Source organism: Stegodyphus dumicola, chromosome 11 (assembly GCF_044657685.1).
Source record: "Stegodyphus dumicola isolate Sdum_Otavi_A_Nest chromosome 11, ASM4465768v1".
Classification (NCBI taxonomy): domain Eukaryota; kingdom Metazoa; phylum Arthropoda; class Arachnida; order Araneae; family Eresidae; genus Stegodyphus; species Stegodyphus dumicola.
This window is the reverse complement of record NC_140778.1, coordinates 101,295,093-101,312,885: the sequence shown is the minus strand read 5'-3', so window position 1 is coordinate 101,312,885 and position 17,793 is coordinate 101,295,093. Positions and strand designations below refer to the sequence as shown.

The 17,793-nt window shown below is 28.3% G+C and overlaps 1 protein-coding gene across 3 annotated transcripts in view; it reads right to left on the bottom strand.

Annotated features, from left to right (window-relative positions):
- LOC118193031 (epidermal growth factor receptor-like) overlaps positions 1-17,793 on the bottom strand; it is a 184,356-nt gene that overhangs the window by 9,109 nt on the left and 157,454 nt on the right. For all 3 annotated transcript variants that reach the window (XM_085827030.1, XM_085827028.1, XM_085827029.1), the window contains exons 18-29: positions 15,892-16,143; positions 14,737-14,849; positions 13,636-13,771; positions 12,801-12,941; positions 10,452-10,550; positions 7,494-7,679; positions 6,638-6,701; positions 6,432-6,523; positions 3,954-4,029; positions 2,392-2,538; positions 339-613; positions 39-216 (exon numbers count right to left, since the gene is read on the bottom strand). In XM_085827030.1, coding sequence (XP_085683156.1) covers positions 39-216; positions 339-613; positions 2,392-2,538; positions 3,954-4,029; positions 6,432-6,523; positions 6,638-6,701; positions 7,494-7,679; positions 10,452-10,550; positions 12,801-12,941; positions 13,636-13,771; positions 14,737-14,849; positions 15,892-16,143 — 1,759 coding nt within the window. The remainder of the gene's footprint in view (positions 1-38; positions 217-338; positions 614-2,391; positions 2,539-3,953; positions 4,030-6,431; positions 6,524-6,637; positions 6,702-7,493; positions 7,680-10,451; positions 10,551-12,800; positions 12,942-13,635; positions 13,772-14,736; positions 14,850-15,891; positions 16,144-17,793) is intronic.

Below are 17,793 nucleotides of genomic sequence, written 5' to 3'. Positions count from 1 at the left end.
ATTTTAAATAGCAGTAAAATAAAAAAGTAAAAACATACCTTTTCCAACCACATTAAGTGGATCAGGGCAATATCTTGGCACAGGTGGCTGGTCAGGCAATCCTTGACCATTATACCATATGCTAGATTTGTTAGGCAGTGGCATGATAGGCATCTCTGGCATTGACTGGAAGTTATTTGGTGTTAAAGTTGGAGTGCTTCTACTCTCTTGAGGAAGCTGCAAGGAAAGAGATATCTAAATTATCATCTTATGTGTTATTGTTACATTAAACTGCACATAATATTTAAATGCATATTTAAATAAACTGTACATAGCATTTAAAGCTTTAATCCACTTACTTGGGACTTATCTACAGAATCTGTTTCAGCTCTATTTGGATCATCATCTAACTGAGGATGCAAGTACTGTTCAGCATCCATAACCACTCCAGGTACATCTATAGATGTGCCAATTGTTCTGACAAGTTCTCTAATGTCATGAGCAGAATATGCTGGCAACTGAAGCAGTTTATCACCTTTGACGACTAGAAATCGACCTGGGTCTCTGGCCATTTTAGAGAATTGGTCTGCCAATTCTTTGAATGTTGGTCGTGATTCTGCATCAAGCATCCAGCCTTGAGAGATTTTAAGAAGGACATTAAGTTTATTTTAAGTAATTCAATACATGAAAGGATTAAAAAAGTTACCGAGACACATTAATATAGATTGCATCACAATAAAAAAAGGGGGAAAATTTTAATTTTGATACCAGACTGAAAACAAAATACTAAAAACTTTTTAGTTAATTCAGTTCTAAACAGAATAATATAATTATCTGTTTAATGCACAGATATAGAACCTGATATTTTAAATACATACATAATATGTAGCATTTTTTGTGATGCAGCTTTTAATCAATATAAAATTATATTGCATAATAAAACACAAAATTCAAAACTTTTTAATAAATTTAATCGTTCTTCATTTTACAGTGCACTGACCCAAATATATGATAACTTAGAAGAATATGCCTTTTCAAGATGTTTCAAAAATAAAATGAAGGGGCTTTATATGAGACAACTTTACTATACTTACTTTTTTTTACAATATTGTATAATACAGAAAAGACAAACACTCCATTTGCAACTTGAGTGAAATGAAATAAATGTAATACATTTCAGCTCAAACTGCAGTATTTAGATCATCTTTATAACATGGATGAGTCAAAATGATTGATCCAATTACAAAGTAATTTATTTATGCAGTTATAGGATATATTTTTGAACAACTAAAGAAGAAAAAACTTAGAAATTTATTAGAACTTATTATTTTTTACTAGTTACTACTAGTTGAAATAAGATATAACCTTCAAAATGATTGCAAACAAAATAAATATGTACAGTCAAAAGTCGATAATCCGAACTCGTCGGGACTTCGGCGATTCCGGAATATAGATCATCAGTTTAAATCTTGTAAGATGGCATGCAGAAATTCTAAAATTAAAAATATGAAACCGTAATTTATGAAATAAAGAACAATTATGATCTAAAGAGTATCAAAATTTACAAAAAACAAGCTTAATATTTATTTGTTTACTTTATTAAACATTTCTTTCAATGTAAGTTGTTTAAGTTGCTTCGGTTTTATGTGATAATACTTTCTCTTTAATTCTATAAACAGACATAATTTCTTGTTCAGTTACAAAGTTCTGCTGTTCAAGTCCCGTAATTGCTGTGCCGAGAATACGGACTAACTTGTCAATCGAAATTTTTTCATTTTCACTAACCTCTCTGTCACCTTCTTCATGTCTTTATCCATTTTTTGCAGCAATTCCACTTCTTGTTTGATGGACACCAAAACATACTTTTGTTTTGTAGATCCTTTGGGAGCTCCAGCATCGGAAATTCTATTTGACATAATCGAAAGTTCAAGTTTACTTTTATAAAATTGCTCTTACAGTCTGCAAAAAATAATAAGCTGGATCCAATTCGAAGATTAAGGAACAACGCAATCATCAACATTAACTGAAACAGATAATTATATAATTTTAGCTTATACCGTCCGTTAAACATTAAACGTGCACGCGAAAACATATTCTGCGCTTGCGCACATGCATATGCGCAGTCATAAAGGTCTTACATGCGCACGTAAACGCCTATGCGCATGTGTCAACGCGGCGCATGCACAGAAAGTTTTTAGCTTTGAGGTCCAGATTATAGATCATTCCAGATTATGGGTGTCCAAATTAACGACTTTTGATTGTATCAACAAATTATAAAGATTTATTCCTTGCATTTTACTCACTTTTAAATAGCAGTGTGAAACTGTGTGTTACTTATTATTATGAAAAAGATTATGACGAAGAAAATATTTTTTACAGTTACTTATGGGAAGGAAGTGTGCTACTACTTACATTTAATCATGAGCATATACACATCTATAGTACATATTGAAGGCTGTGGTAATCTCTCGCCTTTCTCTAGTAAATCAGGAACTTCTCGAGCTGGAGTATTTTCATAAGGTCTACCACCATATGTTAACAATTCCCATACAGTTACACCTGTAGATAGAATTATACTTTTTTGTCACTTTCATCTTTCTTTCACAGAAAATTTATCAAATAAACGAAACTGAAATACTTTTTAAATGCTACTTGAGACTCAAGAGTATTATAATTAAAGCCAATGTCTTCGCACTCAAAATAACATAATTTGTTCACATATTGTTAACATCAAATGTTAACAACTCCTTTTGAGTCACACCCGTGGAACAGACTTTTTGTTATATTCATCTTTCTTTCAATATAAATTAAACTAATAAAGTGAGAATACATAAATACTTCTAAATGCAGTTCAAGATTTAGAATATATTCGAGTCAAGATATTAGACTCTACACTCCAATATAACATAATTTGTTGATATAATATTTTTACTCTCCTCAGCCATAAAATGTCTGCTACAACATTTTAGAAGTGAAGGGTACCATAAGAATATAATCAAAGAGAAAAAGAATCAAGGCAAATAATTAGAATCTGTAAAACAATACAGCTTTCACTAAAATTTTACTCTGAATAAAAAATGCCTACTTTATTTTACTTTTCATGGTATATAAACAAAAGAATCGATAACTTTTCAATCAAAATAATTACATTTTTTGTATTAAATACCAATACATTTTTAAGAAATCTAATTAGCATTTCATGATTTAAAATGCAACTTTGCTTCATGCTGATCTTACTCTTTGTAGCATGAAAAATGGGTATGTAGTTTTGAGTTAAAAACAAAGTCATTTTAGAAACAGAAACAAATGAAAAATAAAAATGAGATACATTAATTAAAAATAAATACATAAAACTTTAATGTAGCAACATATACAAAACAGAATGATGAAACTTAAATGAAATAAAAAAGAAATAAACAAAAAACAGTTCTTTTATCCCAAATGCAGTCTTAAACTAGATAAAACAGCAAAAATCTCTCTTCCTAACAGGATAGAGTAATCATTGTTCTACCATTAAAAAGCAAATTTTGAACAATTTTTCTTTATTATTTAGATAATATATTTCCTTAAAAAATGGGAAATGTACATTCCTTTTGGGAGGATTTATTCTGAGGAACTTTTCGTATGATGTGCCATTATGGTTTAACTTTCTATTGTACAACAGCAGTAATTGTTGACAGCATACCATAATTGTGGTATTCTAAAAATACACATTTTTCTCCCATATAAATATTAAATTTATAAAATAGGCTTTGAAATTTTTATATAATATTTGATTTTATAAATATTTAGACCTCCCACTTACTAGTAATATTATATCATATAAATGTTATGTTACTTATATTCAGAAAACTACTACTGAAGAAATTACCTAAACAATCATGCAAATGAAACACAATATATTCATTTTATAAATTCAAATACTTTAAACTTTTATAAATGATTATAATATGCAATTAAATACACAAACTTACCAAATGCCCATACATCACTCTTGTGTGTGAAAACTCTGTGCTGTATGCACTCCAAAGCTAACCACTTTATTGGCATCTGAAATACACATGACATATTAACACAAACTGCATAAAAAGGTGAAATTACTACCACATACAAAGTGAAACGTATAACTATATTATTTAATTTGATATCATTTGTTTGGTCTCAGGGAATTTTTAAAGTAAATGAAGTAGTTATAAAATACTGATTCTCAATTTACTTCTGTAAATTGAGAATCAGTATTTTCGGAAGTCTGTATATTAATACTGTACATGGCTTATATTAATTAAAGCTATAATATTATGAAGATTCTGATGCAAATTCCTAAATTAACTCTTCATTAACTAGACTATACCATTATAATAACCAGATTTTGTTTTAAATACCTTAAGTTCTGTTCTATAAAATATTCTATATCTCTAAGGTACTCTCTCTCTATCTGTTCTCTAAGGTACTCTATATATGTCAGATTTATATTCTTATTAATTTATCACTATAATAATTCAAATTTATATTTGATTTTCAACTGAAAAATGGCAGTAGTCAGCTTGCTATAAAGCATTTCAAGTTCCATATCAAAACTCATCATCACAAAATACCAGTAAATTTTGATTACAAATGTGTTATGAATAACTGTTTTTCTAATTATTAGATATCATTATATTTTTAATTTTACAGTTAATTGGTATTTATAACAATTATTTTTAAAATATAAGCACTGATGAATTTTAAACATAAATCTCTAGAAACTATAATACTACTTCTACTTATGCAGAAAAATTTAAGTCAACACCTGTATGTAAAACTTCTGCAAACAGAATCAAATTAACCCTCTCAGGGGCACAGGTGTTTTTTTTTTTTTTTTTTTTTTTTTTTTTTTTTTTTTTTTTTTTTTTTTTTTTGGGATCTGTCATGAATGCCTTTATTTAAAAAGACTTTATCAGGTAAATTTATTTATTGGCCTTTATTAGATAAATTTGTTTTAGTCTCTACTTTCATAAACTTATATTTATAAAGATGACATTCATGTTATTAAAGCAAGTAAGAAAGCAAAATATCTTAAATTATAAGCTAATGGATACCAAGTGGCAAAAAAATCTAATAACCAGATAAAGCTGATCATGGGCTCAGAGCTGTGTGAAGCTGCCAAAATGTACCAATTTTCTATTAATTGCAAAGATGCAGTTCTGTTTCAGAATTTTGTTCCATATTTCTTTAGTCTTTTTAGAAATAACTACCCATCAAAAATATATTGCAGTTAGCCTTCTGATTCATGAGCTAATTCGAAAACAATCAATTGGCAAAAACCATGACTATTTTGTTTAGCCTTTCAAACACAAAAAGTAAATACATATATTCAAGACAACTGGTACTTTCAAGCAGCAATTAACTACTTCATAGGGGCCTCAAGTGACTTACTCTATCACATAATTAAGTATGCATCTCATGTAAACATATTACTTAATATTTTATAATTATTATGTTTATGGCAATGAAATCTTTCTATGGCTTACATAAGAAATTATAGAAAATTCACCATTCAGTCACTTGTTAAAAAGAATAATTAGTGCAGAACAAACGGCAATCTACTGAAAAGAATTACACGATTTCAAGATTTCATTCACATCATACATATGTTACAAATAATGTCAAATTAACAGATTTTTAAATGAAAAAAAGTGATAGTATTTATTAAGCTAAAGGCATTGTTATTCTTTAATATATGTTATTTTATATTAGTTTAGTGCTATATTACTTTAACTTCCTAGATTATAAACAATTTTTTCCCCTATCCAAGATTTCTGAGAATTGTTTGAAATATATTAGCAACACAAATATTATAAAATACACACATACATATTCGAATTTAAGCAAGTTTTATACAGCATTTAATGATAATTTAATAATAAATTTTAGCAACTGTTTTTGTTTTATCAGCTTTACATTTCAAATATAATGAAACCTGAAAGCTTTTAATTCATGAATTAATTTTGCTATAATTTACAAATTTATAAAGGAAAGGAAGATAATGAGCATTTTAATGAAAAGAAAATGTTATGAATAAATTTGCTAGGAACAAACTTGATCTAATTTTCATTTATGCTAAGTATACTATCTGACACTGAATATAATTTTAAAATCCATCAAAATCTTGACAGAGCAATAACAGTTGCATGAAAAGACAAAAGAAGTTGAGTGTTATTCTTAGTCAAATGCTTCAACATTAAATACAAAGTTAAAAAGAAGATTTTTACTAATGTTTATGATTTTACTCTCGAATACAGTAGTATTTTTCCCCTTCAAATTTTCTGCTGTGGAATTATAATTACAATTTGTTGTAATCCTTTAACATGATTTCACTCACTAACTATATATGTACTAATTAATTATTCAGATTAAATGATATTTTACTACAAATACACATTTATGTTTTGAAACAAAATACTTTTACATACCTTTCCTCCTTCAGCTTTATACTCTTCTTCATTAATATCTAGGAACCTGGCCAGGCCAAAATCAGTAATTTTAATACAGCCTGGAGTTTGCACTAGAAGGATGTAAGAAATAATTAATTTTATAAAATTTCAACAAAATACAAGATCTAGAAATATATGTGATTATTTTATTTAAACTACACTAGCATTACCAAAACTATACCTACATAAAACATTTCTCAAAGCCAAGTCTCTGTGAACCATACGCTTTTCTTCCAAATATGCCATACCCTATTTAAACGAAATTCAAAACATCATAAGTAGTTGCAAAGAAATACTTTAATTAGTTTGAAAAATTAATAAATGATAATATATCATTCCTAAGACTAAAAGTGGAAATTAAAATGATGAAAAATATTTTTACGTCAAGACACAGAAAGATAATGCACGCAGGGCTTAATTTCTAAAAAAAGAGGGAGCCATACAGAAGACTGTCAGGAAGAAGGAACAAGAGTAAATAAATAAATAAAATGACTATTAAAGTCATTAATACTTTTAAAATTAAATAGTTAATGGCAATCAAATTAATTAATAATTAATTAACCAAGATATGAATATTTATTAATTATTGTTTAATTAGTGATTATTTAATTAATTCGTAATTAATTTTGTGTTGTTTATAAAAAATAATTAAAGATTAAAGTGCTTAAATAATTAAAATTAAATAAAATGTAAAGAGATAAATTAAAATTTAATAAATAATAAGCAATTTTTAATATAATTTTAATGCTAAAAATAAACTTTTCAAGATCATATTTCTACAGAAATTGTTGTTGAATTACATAAAAGAAGTGCCAGAGCCTTCTTATTTAGGGCTCCAGTGTGCTCAAGCTAGAATTAGCATTTATCCCAAAAACTAAGAAGTACCAGAGCAGAGCTCCAATGCAACTTAAGCTCTGAATACAGGAATCTTATATATAAGTATTAAACATTATTAGTTTTCTTTTCATAAATTAAAATTCATTTTTGATCAGTAAAGTAAATCAATGTACAAGATTTTATGTACTGTAAATTTTCACTTACTCTTGCAATTTGGGAACACCAACTTAAAAGGGGTTTTGAGCCAATTTTATCCTTATTGGAACGAACATAATCCAATAAACAACCTAAAGGCATGAGCTGAGTCACGAGCATAAGTTGTGAAGCCATGCAGATTGCAAGAAGTTTCAGCAGGTTAGGATGATCAACACTTGCCATAAAATATGCTTCCTAAAAATTTTTTGTAAAGATTGGAAAATTTTATTAAAAACGAAAGTACACCATTCTAATCATGTGCAAGTAAATTCAATGTTACTTCAAACCACATTTAATTTAAAATAACTATTTAGATATTTTTTTAGAATATTATTTCATTTCAAATCATCATGCTGAATATTTTTAATACAATATGCATATTAAGAAAAATAAAAAGTAAATTTTTTCTACAGTACAAAGTCTGAAATCTTGATGTCCAATACCCAGACCAGCTGCCCAGACGGTGTAGTGGTTGTTAGGTATAGTGGCTGCAATACCAAACAGACTGGATTCGAATCCCACAAAAGGCATGGTTTTAAAGGTCTTCCATAGAAGCCAAAGGTGGCCCACCTATTAGTCCATAACAATAAAGTGACCACCACTTCTGGCTTTACTTGCGGCCAAGCCAAAGTCAGCTAAGGGCCCACCATTATGGAAAAAAAAAATATATATATATATATCCAGACCTCTGGGTACTACCAGCAATTTAAAAAAAGTTTTTTTTTTTTTTTTTTCTCAAAAAGGGAGAACGAATAAGATTTAAAGAGTAGTGTTTAATATATGCTTAATATCTCATGCATTCACAATACACATTTTTTTCTTCATATAGAAGATGGAGTGTCTTGATTCATAATTTTCCTTTGGCACTAAATAAACCACCTCCATGGCAAAGGAACTCGGTTCTTTATTAGCATGGATCTGTATGATAAATAATTTTGCTCCATAGATACTTTTTTGCTTGGCATTCAGCTCAAACTGAAACCTTCTACCCGAAGTTTATTGCCTACTGAATTACATCCCTTACACCAAATAATTTTTTATTATTTTTTGCTTTCATCACCACATGACTATCAATTCATGGCAGCTTGAGAAATAACTCAGCAATGTCTGAAACACTTTTTTTTCCTTAATATTAATAACCGAGTTCCAAACAATATATTAACCTTTTATATTAAAACCACAATAGGCGATAATTACAGCCTTTGCCCATCTGCACTGTGAATTGTCAAACGTGTTGATAAGGTGAAATTTAACACAGATTTCTTTCTATGTGGGGGGGGGGGAAGAGATTTTGTAAATGATATTTAAAGGCCAAAAGATTACATCTGGTGTTTTTGAATTAAAAATAATTGAGTTGTTGTTCAAATAAGCCATGGGCTAGTGAGTGTTAGGCATTTTGCTGTCTGATACAATCTCTGCCACTCTTAAATTCTACTCAATAGTTCCTCATCTAAATTCTAAAAATTTTGGGGTCCCAGTGTGGCCACACCATTTGGATCAAGCTCTGGTGCTGGCTCTGGATAAGCCTCAACTGTGTGGGAGGAAATTTATTGATTCAGGACTCAGTTAAGCCTTAAGCGAGTGCAGGAAATAGAGGCAAGTATAATAAATAACTAAATTAATATAATTCAGGCTTAACTTTTTTAGCATACAATAGAAGCAAATCTAAATCGAATGGAACAACATGTCTTTAGTCACTAATCTCACAATACATCACTAACAGAGTATAGTGGACACTAGCTAAGCTTTATGATGATAGCTGTGAATTCAAACATTTTTTAATATTGCAAACAGAAAGCAAAATTTTCTAATTAATGGAATTTATGAAGAGATGTGGAGAAGTAATGAACATAATATAACAGTAGCTTCCCACTGCGATAACGGTGCTCTAATCATCACTCAATTAATGAACTGTGAAATCTCTAATATGGTTCTAAATCCAGAAAATATCACTACAAATAATGAAGAAATTGACAGAGAGGTTAGTTAAAATGGAAAATTTTTGACTGCCTATTTAGAGAGAATTCTTGATATTAAAATTGCAGGACATGAACAATGGAATTTTTTAATTGAACAAAAAATTATGTCTATCTATAAAATTACAGAGAAAGAAAGAAAAAAAAAACAATCAAACAGTTTAAAAACTTACATTGAAAGAAAGGTTTAAAAAAAAAAAAATAAATATTAAGCTTTTTTTCTTTTAAATTTTGTCAAAGTCATAAATACCTCATTATTTCATAAACAATTATTTTAAACTTTTAATTTCATAATTTCTACATGCCATCTTACTAGATTTTAATGGATGATTTAAAATCCAGAGAATTCCGAAATCTAGAAGAGCCAAAGGACTAGCAAGTCCGGTACTCAGACTTTGTACTGTATTATAATTTAATGCAGTACTTCACATAGAGCAAGCAGAAAATATTTTTTATGCCTTTGATGAAAGGCGATATGCGAAAAAAAATTTTGCTTTCATTTTCAGTGTTTGTGTCATATATTCTCATTTTAAATGTTTAATGCTTATGTGAATGAGTATATTTTACTTCATCGTGCTGGTTTCATATTGAGTTTGTCAGATGTATATTATCATGCCTTCATAAACTTCACAAAAAAACATCATTTACAAATTTTGCACTAACATATAAAAGAAAATGTATACATAATCTCAGCAATAAGAAAAAGAATTACTTAAATTTTAAATTACTGTGTTAATTAAGTATGTTGCCAATAACCAAATTTGGAAATCAGTGACTTAAAAAATTTAAATTTTTAGTTCTGTTTAGATCTTAATTTACAATTTTTAGCAATTTTTAGAAAATAAATTAAACAGTAAGTTTTATCAGAGTTTAAAAAAGAGTAAGAATACAAAACAGGTGCAAAACATTTCTTCACACTGAAAAGAACTTCACTGATACTGAATCAACATGCTGAATATCTATTCTAAATAGTCAAAACTTCTTAACATACCTCCAGAATTTCTCTATTGTTATTAGGACAAGCTCCATCGCGAAGCACCTTTATTGCCACGGGTATTTTAACATTTTCATTCTCTGGAACCCACACACCCTATAAAGAGAAGATAAATGTGATAATTAACAGGATATGATACCAGTTTTTAGAACTCAAATATGTGCAAGGATAGAAAGATATAAGAGACTGAGATTAACAGAACATATAAATTTCTATTTTGTTTTAGAGATACATATTCGTTGTTTTTGATTATGTATAACATAACATGAAGTTTCATGATTCTACATTTTTATTTTAAATATTCTACATTTTACAAGAGCATTCTACATTTACGTTTCACAATAAGATACATTTTCTTAATTAGAATCTTATGTAAGAATAGTTAGTTATCATTGAAACTGCTAGTCACATGGATAAAATACAGAAGAGTTACATGAATTGATTATAACAGTTAAAATACAAAGAACTAAAGAATTACTGAATGATAAAATATCATTCTCACAATTTTTCAAGAAAACTAAAATTAAAATCCATAACATTTTCACAAGTTCAAAAACAGACAAATTTCAGCCTTAAGTTCTTTGGTAAAAAAAAAAAATTATGAAAGAAACTAGAGTACAAAGTCTGAAATCCTGGCTGATCTAAAATTCGGACCTCAAAACCACCAACAACATTTTTCACGTAGGCTTAATAAAGGCGCAGCATTTGTAACCACACACACATAATAAAACATCTGGAGAGACCTGATTTTTACATTTTAGCATAAATTTCTATGATCACTAATTTGGTTCCATTGCTGCGTATCTGCTTGGCACAAATCTCAAACTGAAATATTACACATAGATACATTGTTGATCTGATGCCAACGTGGCAAATCATTATTTATTATACTTTCCTTTTATCACCACATGTTTATCAACACATGACAACTTGAATAATGACTCATGTAGCAATTCCTAAACATTTTTTTTTTTTATTTATTTTTGTGTAGTAACTGAATAACAAAGGAGTGTGGTAACCTTTTATGTTGACATTACACTTGGCGATGATTACAGATTTAAGTTAAATGCACTTAAAAATGTTGACGAGGAAAAAATTTAACAAAAATTTCTTTCCATAAGCTAAAAATAGATTTTGTTGATGATACTCATAGATTACATTTAGGGCTATTTGAATTTCTTTCCATAAGCTAAAAATAGATTTTGTTGATGATACCCAAAGATTACATTTAGGGCTATATGAATTAAGAATAACTGATTTGTTATTCACATAAACGCAGAACCAGTGCCAGGACTCATAAGATGTCACCGGGTCGAAGAATTTAGGACCCACAGAGACTGCATCAGGTGGTAAGATATCTAGGACAGGCCCTCAATAAGGCTTAGGTATATGTGGGAATTTATTTATTCAGAACTCTGAACATATGCAAAAAATAGACATAAGTATAATAAATAACGAAACTAATTCAAAGCTTAATTGTGTCAATGCACGATAGAAGCAAAATAAAATTTAACAGAACAACTTGTCGTTAGTCGCCAAGCTCATGATGTGTATCCAAATATGTATAGTGAATGACAGCTAAATTAATGATGATAGCCGTGATTTTTAAGTGAAATTTTCCAATTAATGGATTTTAAAAAAATGTGAAGAAGTGGTAATAAAGAAGTTTTTCATTGCGATGACAATGCTTTTCAATCATCAATAAATTAATGAACGGTGAAATCTGCAGTATGGTTGTAGATTCAGAAAATACTCCTACTGATAGTGAAGAAAGTGACAGAAAAGTTACTGAAAACGAAAAAATTTCGCTTGACAAGTTAGTCGGAATTCTCAACACAGCAGTTACAGGACTTCAACAATGTAACTAAACAAGAGATTATGTCTGTCTACAGAATTAAAAAGAAAGTATTAGCACAAAAAACAAAGCAACTTAAACTACTTACATTGAAAGAAATGTTTAATAAGGTAAACAAATAAATATTAAGTTTTTTTTCATATCCTTTAGATCATCAATACTTCATTATTTCATAAATCATGATTTCATATTTTTAAATTTATAATTTCTACATGCCATCTTACTAGATTTAAACTGATGATCTATTATCCGGAAAAATCCCAAATCCGAAACCGCCAAAGTCCCGACTAGTCCGGATTTCATACTTTGTACTGTATACTACACATGAATAAGTTTCATAAACACATCAATGAAAAATGATAAAAGTAACTAAGTGAAACATGGTACATATATTTTAATCCTAAATTAATGTAAGTAAAAACATAGTGATATCACATAAAAAGTTCATTTTCAATAAATATTTAACTATGGAGAGTTTAGAGCACACTAACCTTATATACAGTTCCAAAAGCTCCATAACCAAGAATTCCACCTTTTCTTAAATCTGCTTCCTTTACTATCCGAAGTTTTGCTAAATTTGGCTTGACATTAGTGGGCTTTAAGGGTTCATTATCCTCAAAGCCAGTCATTCTCTGAAACCAAAAGAAATTAGGTCAACTTCAATGAGGAAATCAGAAAAACATTTAACACTTCTTTCTATATAAAGTTTATACAAGTTCCAAAAATTAGATTAATGATAAAAATATTTTTTGTAATACAGCAATTTAAAGATATTAATTTTATTAGGTTAAGCATTTGAAGTAGTACAACAATGTTACTCTGAATGCTTAAATGGCACTTTCATCTGAAAGAGCAAAATGTTTGTTTTATAAATACTATTGGCTTATTGAGTGTGAGACTATATACACTAAATAACTAAATCTCCTTCACTGAGATGCAAAAATATGCAATTTGTTCTTCCAGATGAAAATCTTACGAAATCTTTTTTTGTGGGGTAGGGGAGATAAGTTTTTAAAAATCATTAAAAAAAACATGATTCTGTACTTGTTACTTTCACAGAATTGTAGTTTTTTTTAAGCAGGAAAGCATAAAATAGCTAAAGATACATGACTTCTCATGCAACATATACACTTTGACTAACATACAAAACTATTATCTCACATAATTACATATATTGTCAATATTCAAAGAATTTGCTTTGATATGTTACATACTTTTGAATAATGTTAATAAATTATTGAAAGAAAAATTTATAATATTAATTCAAAACGATTTTTGGCTACTATGAAACAATATTTATGTACAATATTAAAATATAATGCGTACCATTGTCATCATCATAGTATTTTCTTTGGTTTTAACTCTCTGCATCCACTGATATCCAAACACAGCCAAAAATGCTGCTAACAAGAGAAGACAGCCTACAACCCCTCCCAGTATTGCTGGAATATGTTCCTCTTCTCTGTAAAGCAGGAAAAAAAAAATTTATTCAAAATTTATTTAAAAGAATCACATATTTCATAAATTAAGATAGTTTTACATAAAAATTCCCATCAACAAATTATCATGTAATTTACAGCAACAGTAATTTGTAATAGGCATGCAAACAACTTACACCTAAATATGTACCTACAAAAAATTATTTTTCTAATTAAATGGTGTTTAAATTTAAAATAATAATACATTTTTGACAACCTTTTAATAATGTTACATAACAATTGTAGGAATTTTTGTAACTATAAGCAATAACAAACAAGGCAAACAAAAAAAAATTTCCAATAAAATATTTATTACAGAATTCTTTCAATCAATTCACTAATAAATTATTACTAACTCACTCAAATGCATGAAACAACAAGTAAAAAAATTGTTCCTGTAAATAATTCTTGTCATTCAGTACACTGTACTTTAGTCTTCCTACAGTGACAATGCATTTATGCTTGTGAATATTAAGGATGCCACAAGCACCGAAATATGCATTTACAATCAAGCATTATATGTCCTATTTTTGAATTATTTTTATTATAAGGCCTGAAATTTATTTTTATACCATGTTTATGCTTTTATTTTTATAATAGGTACAAATTATGTGAATTCTAACTCTTTAAGTGATATAACTGCTAATAAATTTCCTTATTAATATATATTTCACCCACTCAGCACCTACTTCAATATAATACAAGAGAGCTTTGTAACATGAGATTAAGCTCCTTACATAAAACAATGAAAGAGCACTATAATTTACACATAAAGACAACACTTAATGCATAGCTTCACAATGAATTGAGATGCTGAGTTATTTTGATGGGTTAAACTAGCACATCTAATATCTGAATATTCCATAAACTATATTAATCTGAATACACTTTCTGAATTATAGTAATTTGAAAGAATAAAATTAGATAAAGAAAATTATTTTTTACTTACATTCCATGATACGTAATGGCTATAGGATCAGTCTCAGAGCAATATGGATCATCTGTGTTGTCATCAAACCTTTTAAAGGGTTTTTCAGCAGGACAAGATGCTGTACAATTGAACTGAAAAAAAGAAAAAAGAAAAATATATATATATATTGTTAATTCTACAGAACAAATACAAATTCAATTAAGTTAAAAACTAAGTATGCAAATTTAAGTCCTTGAGGGGGCACCTATGGGACATTTTACAAGTAACTTTATATTTTTCTCTAAAATGTCAAAGAATGTATTTATTGTTTATCTGACTTTTAGTTAAGACTGTTTGCCACTGAAAGCCTGTATTCTACTTGCACTTTCAATACTTTCAACTACGCTTTCTAAACAGATTGTTTTAAGTGGTATAAGGCATTTGGTACATTCTATTTGTTTATGCCTTCACAAACCTGAACATTAATTTTTTATTTCACATAACAGTGTTAAAGGCTATATTTTGGTTCTAAACTTATATTCAATTTTTAATTTCTTTTAAACTTTCATCTCTTTTTTTTAATCTTTTCATTACAATTTCTTGTCATTAACAACATATTTAGCTTCCTATAAGTGACAAACTAGAAATCCTCCATGTTTTTCAATAGTTCACTTTTGTAATATGGTCAAGGCATTACGGGCTAATTTATTAAGAAATTTGTCAATTATTACAAGAATTGTAAAGAAATGATTATGACTATTTACGATAAAGATGAAATAAATATCCATAATGAGCCCAGAAGTAAATTTTATGTAAATTAAAATTTAGTGGTTAGACTTTTTATACAAAAATAGTGTTCCATAAAGAGATAAAACACTTTACAAAAGCAAAATTGAAAAAAAAAAAAAAAAAGTGTAAAATATAATATTAAAATTTATTATAGTAATGGGCTAATCTGTTTAAATTACAATATTAACAAATATCAAAACAATAAACACTAAATTAATGCATTTCTAACTGAAATGAAAATTTCAAGTGGTGCATTTTCAACAATCTTCCTTGTAAATCTTAATGGGAGTTTGAAAAAAAATCATTAAAATAAAACAAATGAAGAAACATTCCAGCATTCTCCAAAGTACAAATTGACACCTTTGACTAAAATGATTCAAGCAAGCTTACGGTTAACACACTTACCACTGTTCTGTTTGAGGAGAGATACACACGATAATTCCGACAAGCATGGCAATCTGTACTTGAGGGTCCATCACAGCCCCGACATTCTTCAGCACATTTTAAACAATGGAAGTTTGTATTGTCAGCATAATGGTCTCTTGGGCAAGTATCTTCACACTGCTCACCAGCACTATATTTTAAGCAATCACAAACTGAAATATGTATTCCATATGCAGTGCAGTTCTTGCATCTGTGATGGCATTTTCGACAAACCTATAAAAATACATAACAAAAAGTCATTAATAGCAGAAGATTCTCAACTATAAAAGAATTTAACAGTTTCCTACTAGAGTGATTTGTATCTTTAGTGGTAGTAACAAGCAAAATTTTGCAGTATTAATACAATTTTTCCCTCTGTTAGCCGTTTTAGTGGGAGGTAGGAGGTGAAATCAATCAGAAAAAAATCCGTGATATCTTTTCTTAATCTTTAATCCAATCAACCAGATTTAGGTATTTTAAACACTTTTTATGTGTTTCATTTTATAATACATATACACATACCAAGCATATTCATGAAGTGTTTTGATACTTTGCACATAAAAATTGAATTTACTAGATAATTTTCACTATTTTTCTATTTCTTGCATTTACTTTTTCCCCCAGCGATAACTGCATAAACTGCATTTAAAATAAAACAGCATATGAAAAAAAATTAAAATAAAACCTTTGAGAAAATTATACGCCTGCTTTGATTTCAAAAGCACTTCAATGCATTAAACTGATCATTGACATAACAGTGCTTCAACATTGACCTAACAGAACTTATTAGTTGCTTTGCTTACACATGCGTTTAAAATATAATAAAAAATGTGAAGAAGTAGGGCAAGTAGAAAAACCATAGGATGAACTGCATCATACATCTGTTCGTTAAAACTTCCCTGATAATTCATTCATTGGATCACAATATGTTACTATGTTATGAAGAACTATGTTAGTACAATAAGTTAATCATGGCTAATGTAAAATATTTCATTATAAATCAATGAAAAAAAAACAAAAATACCAAAAGAAGATCTTTAATTTTAGTTAATGGCAATGAAATAATTTTAAAGCATTTAAATAATTTTTAAAATCTGGAAATAGATTCTCTTTACAATTATTTTGACTTATTTATTAAAATTTTAGAAAAAAATGTATTTTCCAGGACCACAGAATCTAGAATTGGAAATAAAGTTGCTTCAAAATTGAGCTTCATAATTCTTAATAACTGCAAAGTAACATAATTTTCTTAATCAAGGGTACCTCTGAAAATTGAAAAGAGCTAATTGATACTCACTGTAAATTACATATAATAAAAGCCTTGTGTATAAATGCATAAGCTTTTTAAAAAAAGGTTCATTTGGCTTATTAACTTTGCAACTTAATTCCTCCTTGCTTAATTTAGCATTTAAAAAAAATTAACTTTTTGCATGCAAACTGAAGCTTAAAAAACACACTGCAGTTCTGTTAGTTACTACATACACTTGATGGTTCTGAAATCTGTCAGTGAAATGCAAGGACAAGACAATATAAAAGATTGCAATATATAACCTATCAAAACCATAGAGACGGAATTTGATAAACATATACAGAATCACATTTTATGTCTAACAAACATATATAAAAATAAAACAAAAAAAAAACTATATACACAGAAAAGCAATTCTGTGGGTTTCCTAACAAACATTTTGCTGCAGCTACATGAAATTTTAAAAAATTAAGTAAACTGTGTAGTTCCCCTAAGTAGAAACTAAGTAAACTGTGTAGTAGGTGGCACTTCAGTTTTGTATATATAAATAAACAAGGATTTTCCTGCCTCTTCCAACTTCTCCTTGGCCAAAGATTTAAAAACAAAATATTTGTGTATTTAAAGTAATTATTAAA